The sequence below is a fragment of the Polypterus senegalus genome, chromosome 8 (genome assembly GCF_016835505.1).
Source record: "Polypterus senegalus isolate Bchr_013 chromosome 8, ASM1683550v1, whole genome shotgun sequence".
NCBI lineage: Eukaryota > Metazoa > Chordata > Cladistia > Polypteriformes > Polypteridae > Polypterus > Polypterus senegalus.
This window is the reverse complement of record NC_053161.1, coordinates 189339056-189355684: the sequence shown is the minus strand read 5'-3', so window position 1 is coordinate 189355684 and position 16629 is coordinate 189339056. Positions and strand designations below refer to the sequence as shown.

The following is a 16629-nucleotide window of genomic DNA, read 5'->3' as shown; positions in this document are numbered from 1 at the left end:
ATCCTGATACTCTGGATATTCAATTCATTATAATAACTATTAATGGTGGCTCTAAAATCCGTACTGACCCCTACTCTCTCTTCTATTTCTTTTTCTGGTTTCTTTGTGGTGGGGGCCTGCGTCACCACCACCTACTTAAAGCATCATGATGCTCCAACATTGATGGACTAAAAGCCAGAAGTCTACATGACCATCATCATCATGTCCTTCCGTGAGAACCCTAAATACAAAGAGGACTGTTTCATTTATGTGAGGTAGAATGCCCAGAGGGGACTGGGCGGTCTCTTGGTCTGGAATCCCTGCAGATTTTATTTTTTTCTCCAACAGTCTGGAGTTTTTTTTTTTCTGTCCACCCTGGCCATCGGACCTTACTATTATTCTATGTTAATTAATGTTGAATTATTTTAATTTCTTACTATGTCTTTTATTTTTCTATTCTTCATTATGTAAAGCACTTTGAGCTACATTCTTTGTATGAAAATGTGCTATATAAATAAATGTTGTTGTTGTATACGTTAATTGTGCCTTAAATAAGCATAATTAGTATTTGTTACTACGAATGTTGCAATAGCAAGAATTTTGTATTCGATAGAAAACCCCAAAGAAATTTCATGATACTCAATACCACAGCAAAAAGAGAAATCCCATTCATCATCTTTTAATTAAACATCCTCCATTATTCAATTGAACACTGTCTCTTTTTCTCTAATATAATCCCAAATATACAGTGCATCCAGAAAGTATTCACAGCGCATCACTTTTTCCACATTTTGTTATGTTACAGCCTTATTCCAAAATGGATTAAATTCATTTTTTTCCTCAGAATTCTACACACAACACCCCATAATGACAACATGAAAAAAGTTTACTTGAGGTTTTTGCAAAAATTATTAAAAATAAAAAACTGAGAACTCAAATGTATTCACAGCCTTTGCTCAATACTTTGTCGATGCACCTTTGGCCGCAATTCCAGCCTCAATTCTTCTTGAATATGATGCCACAAGCTTGGCACACCTATCCTTGGCCAGTTTCGCCCATTCCTCTTTGCAGCACCTCTCAAGCTCCATCAGGTTGGATGGGAAGCGTCGGTGCACAGCCATTTTAAGATCTCTCCTTAGATGTTCAATCAGATTCAAGTCTGGGCTCTGGCTGGGCCACTCAAGGACATTCACAGAGTTGTCCTGAAGCCACTCCTTTGATATCTTGGCTGTGTCCTTAGGGTCGTTGTCCTGCTGAAAGATGAACCGTCGCCCCAGTCTGGGGTCAAGAGCGCTCTGGAGCAGGTTTTCATCCAGGATGTCTCTGTGCATTGCTGCAGTCCTCTTTCCCTTTATCCTGACTTAAGTAAACTGGCATTGTCATTCAGAAATATTAAGACACTTTGAACTTTAACGTGTGATGAACTTAGCACAGGGCTACATGGCCAAAAAATAAAATCTCAATTTTTTTTTCATTCCTACATTCAGTTTACAGTTTTAATGGATTTTTTTATTGAGGAAAACTTATAACAGAGACAACATTAAAATAAGTTTTTGCGTGATTTTAATGATCTTAACAAACAAAACTTTAAAAATATCCCACATATTTCTTGTGTCACACCTGCGTGTCAGAGGAACACCTTCCCGACTTGTCACAGGTATGCAATACCCAACTTGAGTGGTAGGGGGTGCTGTCGCTAACAGATTTTCCTCTGCAGCAATGAGAAGAGGCTCCTATGAGAGAAATAACACTTTCAGCTGAAGAGGCCATAAAGTCCGTCTCATTTGGACCCGAACCTGATAAAGGACGGAGCTCCCGTGACTTGGTGCTCTCCAAGACTACTTGCTAGTTCTAGCTTTTTGATATATTTCAGTTCCAGTATCAAAATGACCAACCCCACTGGCACCCCAACACTTCTATGACTCACCCTGCTTTTATTCTCCTGTCCACACTTGATGGCAAACTGGCATGTAGAGGAAGTGACTTTAGAAGTGGAATTGTGAACTGAAACCTGCCAAGTGGATGCTCGCTGCTCGTAATCTTTGGCTGGGCAAAGTGCCAATGATGAATTTAACCAAGGGTATCAATAAAGTGACAACACAAGTAAAGAAATAAGAAGAAACAAATAAAAAGTGCCTCCTGAAAAAATGTCTTGTTTCCATGAAGAAAGACTTCTCTAAATAAAATATATTTGGCAAATGACAAAATCAAACAGGAGCAGCTTGTGATGTCCTTTAATGTTTGTTTTTTTACATTTTTTTTTAAATATTCCAAGCCTGGCTACTGACTCTAGCTTGAGGCTTGCTCTTTGACATGTTACACTACTGCCCCCCACAGTAAAGGCCCTGTCTGTTGAGCACTTGAAGCAGAAACATTGACACATTTCTTAGCCAGATTCATGAGTTTTGGCAGATTTGCTTCATGGCTTTTCGATCACTGAAGTGGGTCGATGTCTGGGTTCTTTGTCAGGGGATGATACTCTAAGTAGGTTGCCAGCTCAGTTTCATCTTTTTCTGCCTCTGACTAGGAGGAAGACAGTACAGTAGTTTCTTCTTGAAGAAGTGTGTTAAAGTCTTTTTCTTATTTAGCTTGTTCCGAGCTTCTTCTGGGTCCAGCTGCTTAGCTGGACCAGGCTGTGGTGTGAATTGTCAGAGAGACATGAGCTCCATAACGTCTCTTTTCTCAATTTGTTCAACCTTCTAATTGGACCATGTAAGCTGTCTGCAACCTGGGTTCCACCAATGAGACCTTATCCAAGGGTTTATCTGTGATGGGGTCACTGTACTTTTCATCAAAGTACTGCAGTGTGTGTGTGTGTTTTATCTGTTTTGTAAGCCCAGTTTCTCTCTCTTCAGGAGGCAGAAAAGATGAAGCACCAGTTTGAGGTCAGAGACAGTGACACAAGCCCCACAGACAGGGCATCAGTGGAGTCTCAGGGTGAGCTCACTGCTTTATTCACTGACTTGTTGTCATGTAGGTACAAGGTACCTGCTTTGACCCCGGGCTGTGACTTTTTTTGCCTTGAACTCCACCTAGTTGGGGACTCTGCTATAAGATGGTGTGTGGGTACACTGAGCTCAGTGTGTACCATGGTCATCTCTCTCCTTCTTTTCCAAATGAAGTAAAAAAACACTGACAACCTTTTAACAAACTGCTATAGAACAGTCAGGCCTTGGGTCCTTCACACCATTGTCTGGTGTAGAAGGAAAGAAGAAACAATCTACCATGTGACATAGACTGCAGTCACACAAAGCCATAGAGATGGACATGTACTAAAGGTTGTTTGTTTCATTTAAAAAAGAAAAACAAAATATTTTGCCTTTTAAAATTTTATTGATGTATACAAAGGAGTCACTTCAAAATGACAGACTCATACGTGTGCATGTGGACATACACCTTGTGTCTACACTGCCTGTGTCCGCTATGTATGATGCTTGTGTGTATTTTGTTGAAATACATATTTGAACAAAATCAAACTCAATAGTGTAATGAGACACAAAAAAGACATAAAAAGATTTGGGGGAACCGCCCCCTATATTGTACCACATACAAATTGAAGCAAACCAAATTTCCAAGAAATGGCTCCAGAGCAATGTCTGGTTCTCCGTCCAAAACAGGGACAGCTAAAGAGATAAGGAGGCTTTGTGGGGTAACACAACTCCTTCTCCAGCTGCATCATGTCTTATTGTGTGTTGTTGTGCAATTGTGGCAGGGCTACTTCAGCACAATACTTTCATCTTGGTAGCTCACATCTGGGGTTGATTGTGTGTGTTCAGCATGTGGATGACTCCAGGCTTTTCACAGTACATATGGGCACCATATCAATGACAATGTCATACATCACTGCATCTGTAATTTCTTTTTTTCCACTGGGGGCCCCTTTAATTATTTGAGTTGCGACAGGAAAATTACATCACTACTGTTACCTGCTTTTAAAGTTATGTCATGGCTGCTGCTAACCTGTTCATCTCATATACCTACTTCCTTGTCTTACTTGGCTGGGACTTTCTGACGGAGATGCTGCAATGCGTTTGTTTTGCTGCTTTCTTTACTTGCCACTGACTTTAAAATGGATGGTGGTCTGTTTGATGTCAGACTTTGTATAACTGATCCACCTCCAAATGACTGAGGAGACACTGCCAGTTTTAGACACGAGCTTCTCACTTGTTAACTTGTGTGCTGCCATCTTGTGGGTGAGGAGGAAGGCAGTTTGATGAAAAGCATGCTGTAATTACCCAGGAAAGCAAATTAAGATTTTCATTTCTACACATCGTCCTAAACCAGAAACTCAAACTCATCAATAAAATTGATTTATTGCCCAGCCATACCAATAGATAACAACAGGACTTAAGTGCTGAAAGGAGATTTCTGATAAACACTAAATGTAATAAGCACATTATCAGAGTGTTACTTTTGTTGATTAAAATGAAGATGGAATATACTCGTCAATGATATTTTTTTCTTTGATGAAAACTGAACAACACTGAAATAAAAATGTGCCGTTAACAATGAAATTTAAGACAAATGCTTTTAAAATCATTGTTGACCAAAACTAAACAAGAGAAAACATTACAGACAGACAACTGGACAGTGAGCAATGTGAAGCCCTTTGCACATCTCTGTCACACACGACCCAGTCCGCCAGCCAATAACGAGCATGAGAGCAGTGATACAGTTTTGTATGCACGCTCGTAATTGGATAACACAGGTTTGGGCGCCATCTGGAAATCATGACGTCAGCCAGAATCCTGCACCACTCCACTCTGCTGTATCAGCCAACATGATTGTCGGGTGACAAGAGTGGTCAGACATATGGACCAACTTTATTTACAACGATGATGAAAGTAAAACCCAGTGTGAGCCTTGTGAGATGAAGGTCACAGGAAAGAACACTATAAACCTGAAGAGTCGTCTAGAGGCACACCGTCCTGACATTCATGCCAAGGTATGTAATGTTATCTAGGTGGCAACTTGCTCGACACCAACACCATTACCTCTGGCTCTCTTTCACCCTGCTAATACTAATGTGTCAAGTGTGAATGGGGAAAACACTTATTAAGGAAGAAAAAAAAAATACACACACACAGAGTATTTTGTTATTGCCAGTTGTATCCCAGCTTAAGAAACAAATTTGTGTAGCTTTGAGAGAGCAATCAGATGCGCTTCGCCTGAGATGTAAGTTGTAACTGTTTAGCTTGTAACGTCATGCATTTGTTACAGCAGATGAAATTACGTGGGATTAAACGCTATTAATAGTGTGCTACACAGTCCCGATAAAGAGCATATTGATTGTAATGAGCACATCTACACTTGTTTGTCCACACATCCCTCCATTCCGTAACTGGTGAGTACAGTTCATGGTAGCGGGTGACACCGTCTCATACGTATCTACTTACACATTACGGGCACAGTGTGGGTGATGAAGCAGTCATAGCAATTAAAAATCGAGGCAAATTTCAAATGAAGTGGCTATTTGGCTTGTGTACATCATTGATGAAATGAGCTGCTCCATTTGTTAATACTAACATAAAATGGATTTAGGATTTCAGACCCTGAAGTACATCTTTCAATTAATACGATATGTAGATCTACTGTATGGCAAAACAGTCCTGCTTCGTTGCTGAATGCAAATCTGCAAACACCTAATTTGTGTTATTCGTTTGTTTTTTAAGGGCAAACAAATGTTTATGTGCATAACCCCTAAAGAGTGACACACTTAGTAAAAGCCCTTATGTCATATATTAGAATGGAACGTTAGTGAATGTAATGCAGTCTCTCGATTAATTAACTACAAGTAACTTTTGTAATTGTGGATTTGCACTCCGGCTAAGTAATAGCAAAGTCTGATCACTCATGTGAGACACTTTTGGAAACGGCACAGCAAAGGCTCTTTAACAAGAGTTCTGAAACTGTGGATTGATGTTAACAAAACATTGATTCATCCATTAATTATTATTAACAAGCTAATGGTATAAATATAATTCTTACAATAGTGAATGTTGCAAACCTAACAGAGTACTTCTCTGACAAACCAGATTTGAAAAGTATTTTGTTACAAAAACAGCTTTTAAGGGTTTGGTTAAATGTAAGAATCCTCAATTATTTTGGAATTCACTAATTCAACAGTACAGATATAACAATATTTGAATTTATTTTTAGTTTAATTTTAAGCCGTATTTTCAGTTATTGGACATAAAATATGCGAGAATAAATTTAAACTGTTTGCATGTTCTGATAAATCAGACTGTCAATGATGATCTCATTCTTTATAAACCCTGTGCTGAAATGCTATGTGTGCTGCTTAGTCGGCATTTTTGGTAAAATCTTATAGCAGCATAACTAAGAGCCAGAAAAGTGTGATGACAGAGCAGAGCGGCCATTATCTGACCAAGGGATTCTGGAGGAAATCCTCTCTACAGCTAACTCTTCATTTTAATTTCAATAATCAGGTCATGTGGTTTGGCTCCTTAGTGTACATGTTAGTATAATAATTTACAAGTACAGTATGTTCTATGCATATTCATGTGACAAGACATCTATCTGATCTGGACTGTTTAGCTAATTTACTTTTATTTTTAGTCGAGTAAAACGTTTAACTTTTTTTTCAATTAAAATTTTTTTTTTTTAACTAAAACTAACAATAAGTAAATGACTAAAATGTGACTAAAACTAAAATGCAATTTATTTCAAAGACTAAGACTAAAACTAAATCTTAATGTATTGTTCAAATGAACACTGCATTGTCCATGAGAAGTGTCAGTGATTTACAAATCTGTTTTTTACATGTAGTGTTGTTAGCCTCATATCAGTGTTCCAAATGTCTGAAATACACCAACAACAAAATTATTAAAACTCCAATGACAGAATATTCACTGGCTAATGTAAGGTCTCCTGAACAATGACAGCCTCCTAGTACTTCAGTCTTGCAGGTTGCGTATCCACAAAATAACCTTAAGGGTCCTACAGAGTTCTGCACAAGAAGACACAGCCATTGAATTCATGTGTCCCAAAGGTGTCACGTCTCGTAATTGAATTCTGAGGCCTCAATCAGATTGTGGATTGCACTATCAGAAGTTCATGTTGACCATCGACTTTCAGTTCCAGAGTCCGTTATCAAGTTGTGGACTTCAATCTCCTTTCAGTCCTTCATGTCAAAATGATGAGAGACCTGAGTCTGCCATCCCTATGCTCAGCTCTTATCATTTTTTTTTTTAAGTTTCATGTCCTCTTTGTTTTGTTTCCACAGCCCACGCTTGCTGAGAGGTCACATTAAATTTGCTTTAAGGAGCCATTAAAGAAGACAAACTGCCATTCAGTTCACAAAATCATAAGATGAGTAAAGAAGCCTTGTGTGAGAAATTTGTGTCAATGACCTCCAGGAAAAGGAGGTCTGATGAAGACGTTGATGCTCTGTCTGGTGAGTAAAAGCTTGGAGATGTTTGTTTTTGACATTAAGCTGTTTTAAAGTGTCTCACTTTATGAGAAGGAAACAGACTTTATTTAATGCATGCTGTTAACTTTGTAGATGAACTGCTAGGTAATATCACCCAGTGAAATAGAATATTTTTTATGTTTTTAATCTTTTCTCTTTTTATTTGCTCATAAAAGTTGAATAGTGTTGTTGTCCTTTATTGCAGTTATAAATGAATCCGTTGTGATGAGGTACAAAGTTAATTGTTAATTCCTACCAGTTGACAGTTGCATAAAGTTTTTAAGGACAAAACTTCTGATTACAGGAGAAAAGTCAGAGAAGGATTAAATCTGCAAAGGTTTAAAGGAGAAACAAGCTAAACTGATAAGTGTGTCAGATAACTGAGCTGAACTGATGACCTTGAAGAGCTGAGAGTGTCAGACCTTAACAATACACATAGGACAACAAGAAGTCAAAGGAGACCTTAGTCATTTGATTTGTTTAAAAGTTAATTTTGCTTTATAAGCAGCTGTCTAAGGTTCTTGAAAGTGATTGAGAAAGCCACAAAAGGCACATAAATCTCAGGAGTTGGACAAAATGTAGCAGAGAGCTGATGAATACAATCGGCTCTGGATGAACACTTGGTCCTCCATAACAGTACAGGTTTTAAGCAGGAGTTAGAGGGAACATCCATCTAGCAATAATTGAATTTAGTTTTCATTCAACTCTTGTTTGACAAAACCAGTTTAGCTCAAACAAATTGTAAAACTAACACCAATATGATTACATTCATCTTTACTCTTTGGCTTTATGGATTGTGTTTTCCAGAAGTTCACACCAGACTGAGATGCCTTGTTACCTAGCATCTCAACTTCACAGTTGATTGTTTTCATTACATCTTGTAAAGCACTTTAAGCAACATATAGAGTGTGAAAATGAGTTATCGAAACAAATGTTGTGGCTAAGGAGGAGGCTGCACTCCTGTGTATAAACAGAGAACTGGAGGGAACTTGCCTAGATGTCCTTCAGAAAAACACTGTGGACAACTGAAGTGGTGCTTGAGGAGACTACGGTCCAGAGAGCTAGTGGGTTATCATCCGATATAAGTACGAGGTGATTGCTAAAAAATGTCCAGCAGCATCAACAGAATTATCAATGTCCGGCAGTTTAGAGCACCTTGTTGAGCTAGATGTCATCTCTGATATCTGACACCCTCAGCAGGACTGAAGACACCCTGTGGGTCTCCTCTAACTGAACTACCAGAGAGAAAAGAAGAACAATAATTGACGGACATACAGTAGCCTTTTCAAGTGGGCTACCATCTCAGTGCTCAAGTAGGAGACCTCCCTGGGCAGATGTGAAAGCTCCAGAGTGGGAGTGGATCCAATTGTTATTGTCACAGAAAATGCTCAGTGGGTGTTGCACTTACTTCAAAATGAGGAAAATAGTCTAACCAGGCACCTTGAGCTCTCCAGTTAGGAGGGAAAGGCCAGAGTAGAAATAGCTGAAAAGTACCACTAGTTCAGCTGTCCTGAATCCACCTGTAAAAATGTACGAGGAGGGTAGGATAAGAAAGAACGTCATTGATTGTCCTGCTGACGATGACTATGGTACAAACTAGGATCTTAATCACTTTTAAAAGATAATTTCAATATTTTTTCAAGTCAAAGTTATTTCTTCACAGTCATTGTGATTCTTAGTTTGCCACATGAAATTATGGTCTAAAGTGAAGCATCTATACTAATAAAAGGCAAAGCCCTCACTGACTGACTGACTCACTCACTCATCACTAATTCTCCAACTTCCCGTGTGGGTAGAAGGCTGAAATTTGGCAGGCTCATTTCTTACAGGTTACTTACAAAAGTTAAGCAGGTTTCATTTCGAAATTCTACGCGTAACGGTCATAACTGGAACCTACTTACGTACATATATACGTCCATAGCCTGCAGTTCGGTCGTCGTATGAGGCAGAGTTGTTTCCCCCATCACCACACCTCCCACGTAGTTGGCTGCCTGCCTATATTGCGTCCCCCATCCCCACGCCTCCCACGTAATTGACTGCCTGCCCATATAAGGCCGTCCGTCAGCAGCAATCCAAGCTGTGAGAAAACAGTAAAAAGGAGGCATGTCAGACGTTGTGGTACATTTTCTGATGCAGCTAGATGGAAACAATTTCGTGACGCTGCCGCCAAATACTCGCAGAAAAATCCACAAGTCAATAGACACGCTGTCGCTAAATACTCGCGGGCAAATCCACAACTTCATAAAGACGCTGCTGCTAAATACTCGCGGGCTAATCCACAAGTTCATAGACATGCTGCTGCTAAATATTCGCAGCCAAATCCACAAGTTAATACCGGGAATGCATGTTAAACATCTTAGATTCACGAGTAGCGATTTGGGTGGTGAGATGCCTATCGAGGTGAACACCATCTATCAAAGAACTGTCACTTACCAAGTGGTTTCCATGCACGGAGATGGCACCTGCCTTTTCCATTCTCTGTATTACATATTGCACGGCCATATCAGGCTCACTCTTGATATCCGGAGGAACATTGTGTCTTATGTATTGAATGACTGGGACAGGTTCAAGGTGTGGACTGATGACGGTACAGGAGATAATTATACCACACAGGAACACTATAAGAGTGAAATGCTTAAGCCCTTCACCTATGCTTCTGCATGTGAGTTGATGGCTGCCGCTGAATTGTTCGGTTGTCTTTTTCAAGTGTACCGAAATTGCCAAATATTTTACACCTTTGGAGAACTGCTAATGCCTCTTAAACATCTCAGATTCACAGGTGACGATTTGAGTAGTGAACACTTTGATGTTTATGAATGTTTCAACTCTCAAAAGCTGGATGCGAAGTTATCGATGAAGCTGGTTGTATGCTTACATCGCTTGACAGATGCCGAATGTCACTTCAACACAAGTCCTGCAAATACTAACATAATTGAAACAAACCATGAAACTCAAACCGATTATGACAGCAGCAATCCAAGCTGTGAGAAAACTGTAAAAAGGAGGCGTGTCAGACGTCGTGGTATATTTTCTGATGCAGCTAGACAGAAACAACTTTGTGACGGTGCCACCAAATACTCGCAGAAAAACCCACAAGTTAATAGACACGCTGTCGCTAAATACTCGCAGGCAAATCCACAAGTTCATAGAGACGCTGCCGCTAAATACTCGCAGGCAAATCCACAACTTCATAGAGATGCTGTCGCTAAATACTTGCAGGTGATTCCACAAGTTCATAGACATGCTGCCGCTAAATATTCACAGGCAAATCCCGCTAAACATCTTAGATTCACGAGTAGCGATTTGGGTAGTGAACACTTCGATGAATGAAATCTGTTATCTTTACAACGGTTGACAAACACGGAATGTAACATGAACACAACACGTCCTCCAAATATAAACCTGATTGAAAGAAATAACGATAATCAAGTCCTTGATGACAGCAACACTCATAACAGTCACAAAACAATTACATTGACAATCATGTTACATTATTTTTAAAATGTTTCCTTTTCTTTTTCATAACTTCTTTAACACACTACTTCCCCGCTGCAAAGCGCGGGTATTTTGCTAGTATTTTATAAGCCTGAATAAATGTATAGCTTGTTCTTTCCTTTTTTAATGAAAGTGAAGAGTACTGGTGCCCTAATGTGAAATAAAAAAGCCCCAAAACTCACCAAATATGTCCACTTTGAAGTAGCAAAGGTTTCATTTTAACAAAATGTTCCTTCCACATTTCTGAAGAATGCTTGTCATGGCCCCCAGTGCAGTTCTATGAGGGGCTGCTGTTGCAGGCTATTCAGTCCCCATATAACTGGAGTTAAAGCTTGGTCCGCATTGCCGGAAATAAGTTAGATTCAATCCCAGTGGGTGTGGAGTTTGTCACCAATTTAGTTCATAATCTTTATGGAAAGAATTTCTAGGAACAGCTAAGGACGGAATTGTCTCCAGTGTGTTGACCTTAGGATGACATCTCTACTTTTTGAAGATGTGATTCTGCTGGCTTCATCCTGCTGTGACCTCAGGTGCACACTGGGTTTGCTCGTGGCCGAGTGTGAAGCAGCAGTTATGAGGATCAGCTCCTGAAAGTCTGAGGTCATGGTTCTCGACTGGAAAAGTGTTTGAGATGGGGTGCTGCCTCAAGTGGACGAGTTTAAGTATCTTAGGGTCTTGTTTACGAGTGAGGGAAGAAGGAGAATGACACGTGGGATCGGTTATGCTTTTATTGTACTGGTGAATCATGATAAAGAGAGAGCTGAGCCAAAAGGCAAAGCTCCCAGTTTACAGGTGGATCTACAATCCTGTTTTCACCTCCGGTCAGAAGCTTTTAGAAGTGAATTAAAAGAACTAGAAACACAACACTCAGATACAAATCAATCCATAAATACACAGGGAGAACATGCAAACACCATATAGACTGGCAAAATGAGGCAGGAATAACAGCTCTGTGCTACCACTGTGCCTATGCTAAAGTATTCGTACGAAACTTCTATTTCATTTAAACTAAATGTTCACCTACAATGTCTGCCCTCTTCTTATCTGTTGACTGCAGTCTTTCTCTTGCTAGAGCACTGAAGCACATGTGTGCATCAACATACGGACATCAGCAGGCAATATCTTTGTGACATAGTGAAATAAGCTTCTGTATAGTGAGAGAATGTGAATGACTCAAAACAGAAACAGAAATTCACATCTGGGCCTCAACATTTAATGTCAGTAACGGTGCTTGGTGATGACTTTCTGGGGTGAATCCACAGCCCTAGGACTTAAAGTGTGCTGCAGAGAAACCTGATCAGTGAAGTGTAATGAACAGCCAGCCTCCTTTAAAATGGCTGTCTCAAAAAAAAAAAAAGAAACACGCAAGCAGGCTGGTTATTTTCTTACATTTATAGTTAAGTTTCACTTTAGAATACAGTTTCATCTAATAAAACAATATATATCATGATTGTGAAGAAAGAACTTTGACTCTCACAATACGAAGTATATCTTTTAAGACAAATGCGCCTACATTACAAAGAAATTGTATTTAGATTTGGCCAAGCTTAAAGTTCATATGTTTGTCAAATCAAATTTAAAGTCATAAAAACAGTGATTCAAATTCCAGTGGTACTGACTGAGCTGTTATCTTGTTGGACATCTTCAACTCTCAGATGGAATGATTAATTACAGTCCATACATCTGTTGGGTTTAACATGGCACATCTTTGGCCTTGGAGAAGACTTACTGATGGACAGTAGCAAACACAAGGTGAGGTCCTCACTTTCCTCTTTGCATTAACGTCATGAGAGATATTGCAAAGGACAAGGAGACATCTGACACTGAAGCTCACTAACTGTCTAGGTCAGAGACAAGAAGCCATTTCATTCCTTTCACTTGTAACTTGTGCTGTTATGAAGCAGAGCTTCCTGGAAAATAAAAGTAAATCGTTAATTTTCTACATTTTCTTAGGTGTTTTATGCATATCAATGGCATATGTTCTGGTTTAAGGATTTGAGTGGGAGTTACCAATGGTCAAAGATTTCCGTAACTTTGGTCCAATTTCCATACCAAGTTTATATTGTACTAGCAAAATACCCGTGCTTCGCAGTGGCGAAGTACTGCCTTAAAATTTTTATTAAGAAGAAAATTAAACCTTTTTAAACTGAGGGAAAATATACCAATAATTATTTGTTAAGGATCTCTTTGAATACCACATTGTGAGTTTGGCCCTCCGGTTGTAATATGACCAAGCTGTGCGCCGAGCTTACTCTTGAGCATGCAACGTACAGTTGGCCATGTGAACAGTAATCTTGTTTCAAATCTCACAGCTTGGACTGCTGCTGTCATAATCGGTTTGAGTTTCATGGTTTGTTTCAATTACAACAGTATTTGTAGGACTTGTGTTGAAGAGACATTCGGCATCTGTCAAGCGTTGTAAGTATACAATCGGTTTCATCGATAACTTCACATCCAGCATTTGAGAGTTTAAACATTCATAAACATCAAAGTGTCCACTACTGAAATCGTGTCCACTACTGAAATTGTCACCTGTGAATCTAAGATGTTTAAGAGGCATTGGCAGTTGTTGAAAGGTGTAAAATATTTGGCCATTTTGGTACACTTGAAAGCGACAACCAAACAATTCAGTGGCAGCTATCAACTCACATGAAGATCCATAGGTGATGGGCTTAAGCATTTCACTCTTCTAGTGCTCCTGTGTAGTTTAATTATCTCCTGTACCGTCATCAGTCCACATCTTGAACCTGTCCCAGTCATTCAATACATAAGACACAATGTTCCTCCGGATATCAAGAGTAAGCCTGATATGGCCGTGCAATATGTAACACACAGAATGGAAAAGGCAGGCGCCATCTCTAGGCATAGAAAGCACTCGGTAAGTGACAGTTCTTTGATTGATAGTGATCACCTCGATAGACATGTTAATGGGGTTACATTTGGAACGATAAAGAAAATGGGTACCTGAACAATGTAAAGCAGTTTTTCCCAAACTCAGTCCTGGTGAACCCCTGTGGCTGCAGGTTTTTGTTCCAACCAGCTTCTGTTTTTAATTGAACTATTGGGCTAATTAAGTGAACTGATATTTACCAAGTTCTCTGTTTAGGGAACAATATAGAAATTAGAAAACAAAGTTTGCTAAAAAAAAATATTAAAATGTACCAAGCAGTTAATAAGGAATAATGTGTTTTTTTTCTTCTTTTTAACAGTATTTTCATCTTGATTTTCATTCTACTTTTCTAGGTCTTCTAATTGTTTAATTAATGTATTATTTAGCTAAAGTACTTGCAGCCATAGATTATTCAGTGTTGTTTGCCAGCGTGTCTGCTGTGCTTGTTTTAAATTGTCATTATTAAGATTCAACAAAGGGTGAAAAACTGCACAGAGAAAGGGCAAAGTATAATGAAATCAACAAAAGAGAGTTTTCAGTGTTGTTTGCCAGCATGTCTGCTCTGCTCGTTTAAGCATTTAAATCTATATAAGGCAGGCTGCCAACTACGTGGGAGCCGTGGGGATGTTGTGACGCAGTATAGGCAGGCAGCAAATTATGTGGGAGGCCGGGAGAGGCAGGACGCAACCCCGCCTCACACGGCGACTAAGTTGCAGGCTATGGACATATATATGTACAGTACCTAAGTAGGATTCAGATATGGCCGTTATGCGTGGTATTTCAAAATGAAACCTGCTTAACTTTTGTAAGTAAGCTGTGCCAGTGTGTCTGCTCTGCTCGTTTAAACATTTAAATCTATATAAGGCAGGCTGCCAACTATGTGGGAGGTGTGGGGATGTGTGATGCACTGTAGGCAGGCAGCCAACTACGTGGAAGGCCGGGGGACGCATTTCGAAATGAAACCTGCTTAACTTTTGTAAGTAAGCTGTAAGGAATGAGCCTGCCAAATTTCAGGCTTCTACCTACAAGGGAAGTTGGAGAATTAGTGATGAGTGAGTCAGTCAGTGAGGGCTTTGCCTTTTATTAGTATAGATAGAAATGTGTAGCCACCTAATCTGTAGGCTAAAAAGTCTTGTTATTACCCATAAGACCCTCATATGCAGGATTCATTAAGCCAACTGTTCAAAGAATGACAAGGCAACTTTAAAAGTTATCTAACATACCAAAGACATACTGGGTGCAATTTCCTAAAGATCAAGGGCTTGTTTTTCAAGAGAGCCAATCTTATTGTTAACTAGACATCCCCCGCGACTACACCAGCATAGTAGTGAAACAGGACAGTGAGAAGGGCCCACCCAGCTCCCTACTCCTGACGTTATGCTTCCTCTTTCCTCCTCGGCCCACAGCCTCTGTCTTGGATTTGCACAAATATATCACTCCTGTAAGTGGACTATGACTTTTAACTTGATGAGAGAAGTCGCAAAATCAACCAGAATGTTAAAGCAAATTCTAGAAAAAAACCTGATCTAAATCCGTTAACTAGTTCTTGCGTTCACTGGCTAAGCGAAGGTAGGAAACACCTCGAGGCTTGTGCGTGAGTGAGGAGGCCCCGCCCCCTCCCCTCAGCCTGCCGCATGTCTCTCGGATTCGCACTAATAAATCAGTACCGCAAGCAAACTGTGATACATAGTGCAATGAGAAACATTTCAAAATCAACCGGAATGTTCAAGCAAATTATAGAAAAAAACTCAATCTAAATCCGTTAAGAAGTTCTCTCATGAAAAGTGGACAGACAGACAGACATTGGATTTTATTTATTATATATATATATATATATATATATATATATATATATATATATATATATATATCGTGACCCTGTGTTGGGATTCAACGGGTTGAAAAATGGATGGATGGATCTATAATAATAAAAGGCAAAGCACTCACTCACTCACTCACTCACTCACTCACTCACTCATTACTAATTCTCCAACTTCCCGTGTAGGTAGAAGGCTAAAATTTGGCAGGCTTATTCCTTACAGCATACTTACAAAAGTTAAGCAGGTTTCACTTCGAAATTCTACACGTAACGGTCATAACGGTTGATAACATCCGCCATGTTGAACTTTCTTATTTATGGCCCCATCTTCACGAAATTTGGTAGGCGGCTTCCCTGCGCTAACCGAAACCGATGTAATTACTTATTTTGGTGGTATGACGCCGCTGTCAGCCGCCATATTGAACTTTCCAACGTCACTAATTCTCCAACTTCCCGTGTAGGTAGAAGGCTGAAATTTCGTACTTATTTTGGTGGTATGATGCCACTGTCGGCCGCCATATTGAACTTTTAACGGAAACCGATGTACATACTTATTTCGTTGGTATGACACCACTGTCGGCCGCCATATTGAATTTTCCAACGTCACTAATTCTCCATCTTCCCGTGTAGGTAGAAGGCTGAAATTTGGCAGGCTCATTCCTTACAGCTTACTTACAACAATAAAAAGGTTTCATTTCGAAATTCTACGCGTAACGGTCAACAACGTCCGCCCTGTTGAACTTTCTTATTTACGCCCCCATCTTCACGAAATTTGGTAGGTAGCTTCCCTGAGCTAACCGAAACCAATGTACGCACTTATTTCGGTGGTATGACGCCACTGTCGGCCGCCATATTGAACTTTTCAACAGTTTTTGTTACTTATTGGCCCATCTTCAAGAAATTTGGTTCCCAACGCTAACTGAATCCTACTTACGTACATATATACGTCCATAGCCTGCACCTCGGTCACCGTGTGAGGTGGCGTTGGGTCCCCCATCCCAACGCCTCCCACGT

The 16629-nt window shown here is 39.7% G+C and overlaps 1 protein-coding gene across 1 annotated transcript in view; it reads left to right on the top strand.

The window, feature by feature from the left end:
• The first annotated feature begins 7311 nt into the window (after positions 1–7311).
• Positions 7312–16629, top strand: part of LOC120534774 (NACHT, LRR and PYD domains-containing protein 3-like) — a 31988-nt gene continuing 22670 nt past the window's right edge. Inside the window, exon 1 of the mRNA XM_039762354.1 lies at positions 7312–7396. Within this exon, the coding sequence (XP_039618288.1) occupies positions 7312–7396 (85 nt within the window). The remainder of the gene's footprint in view (positions 7397–16629) is intronic.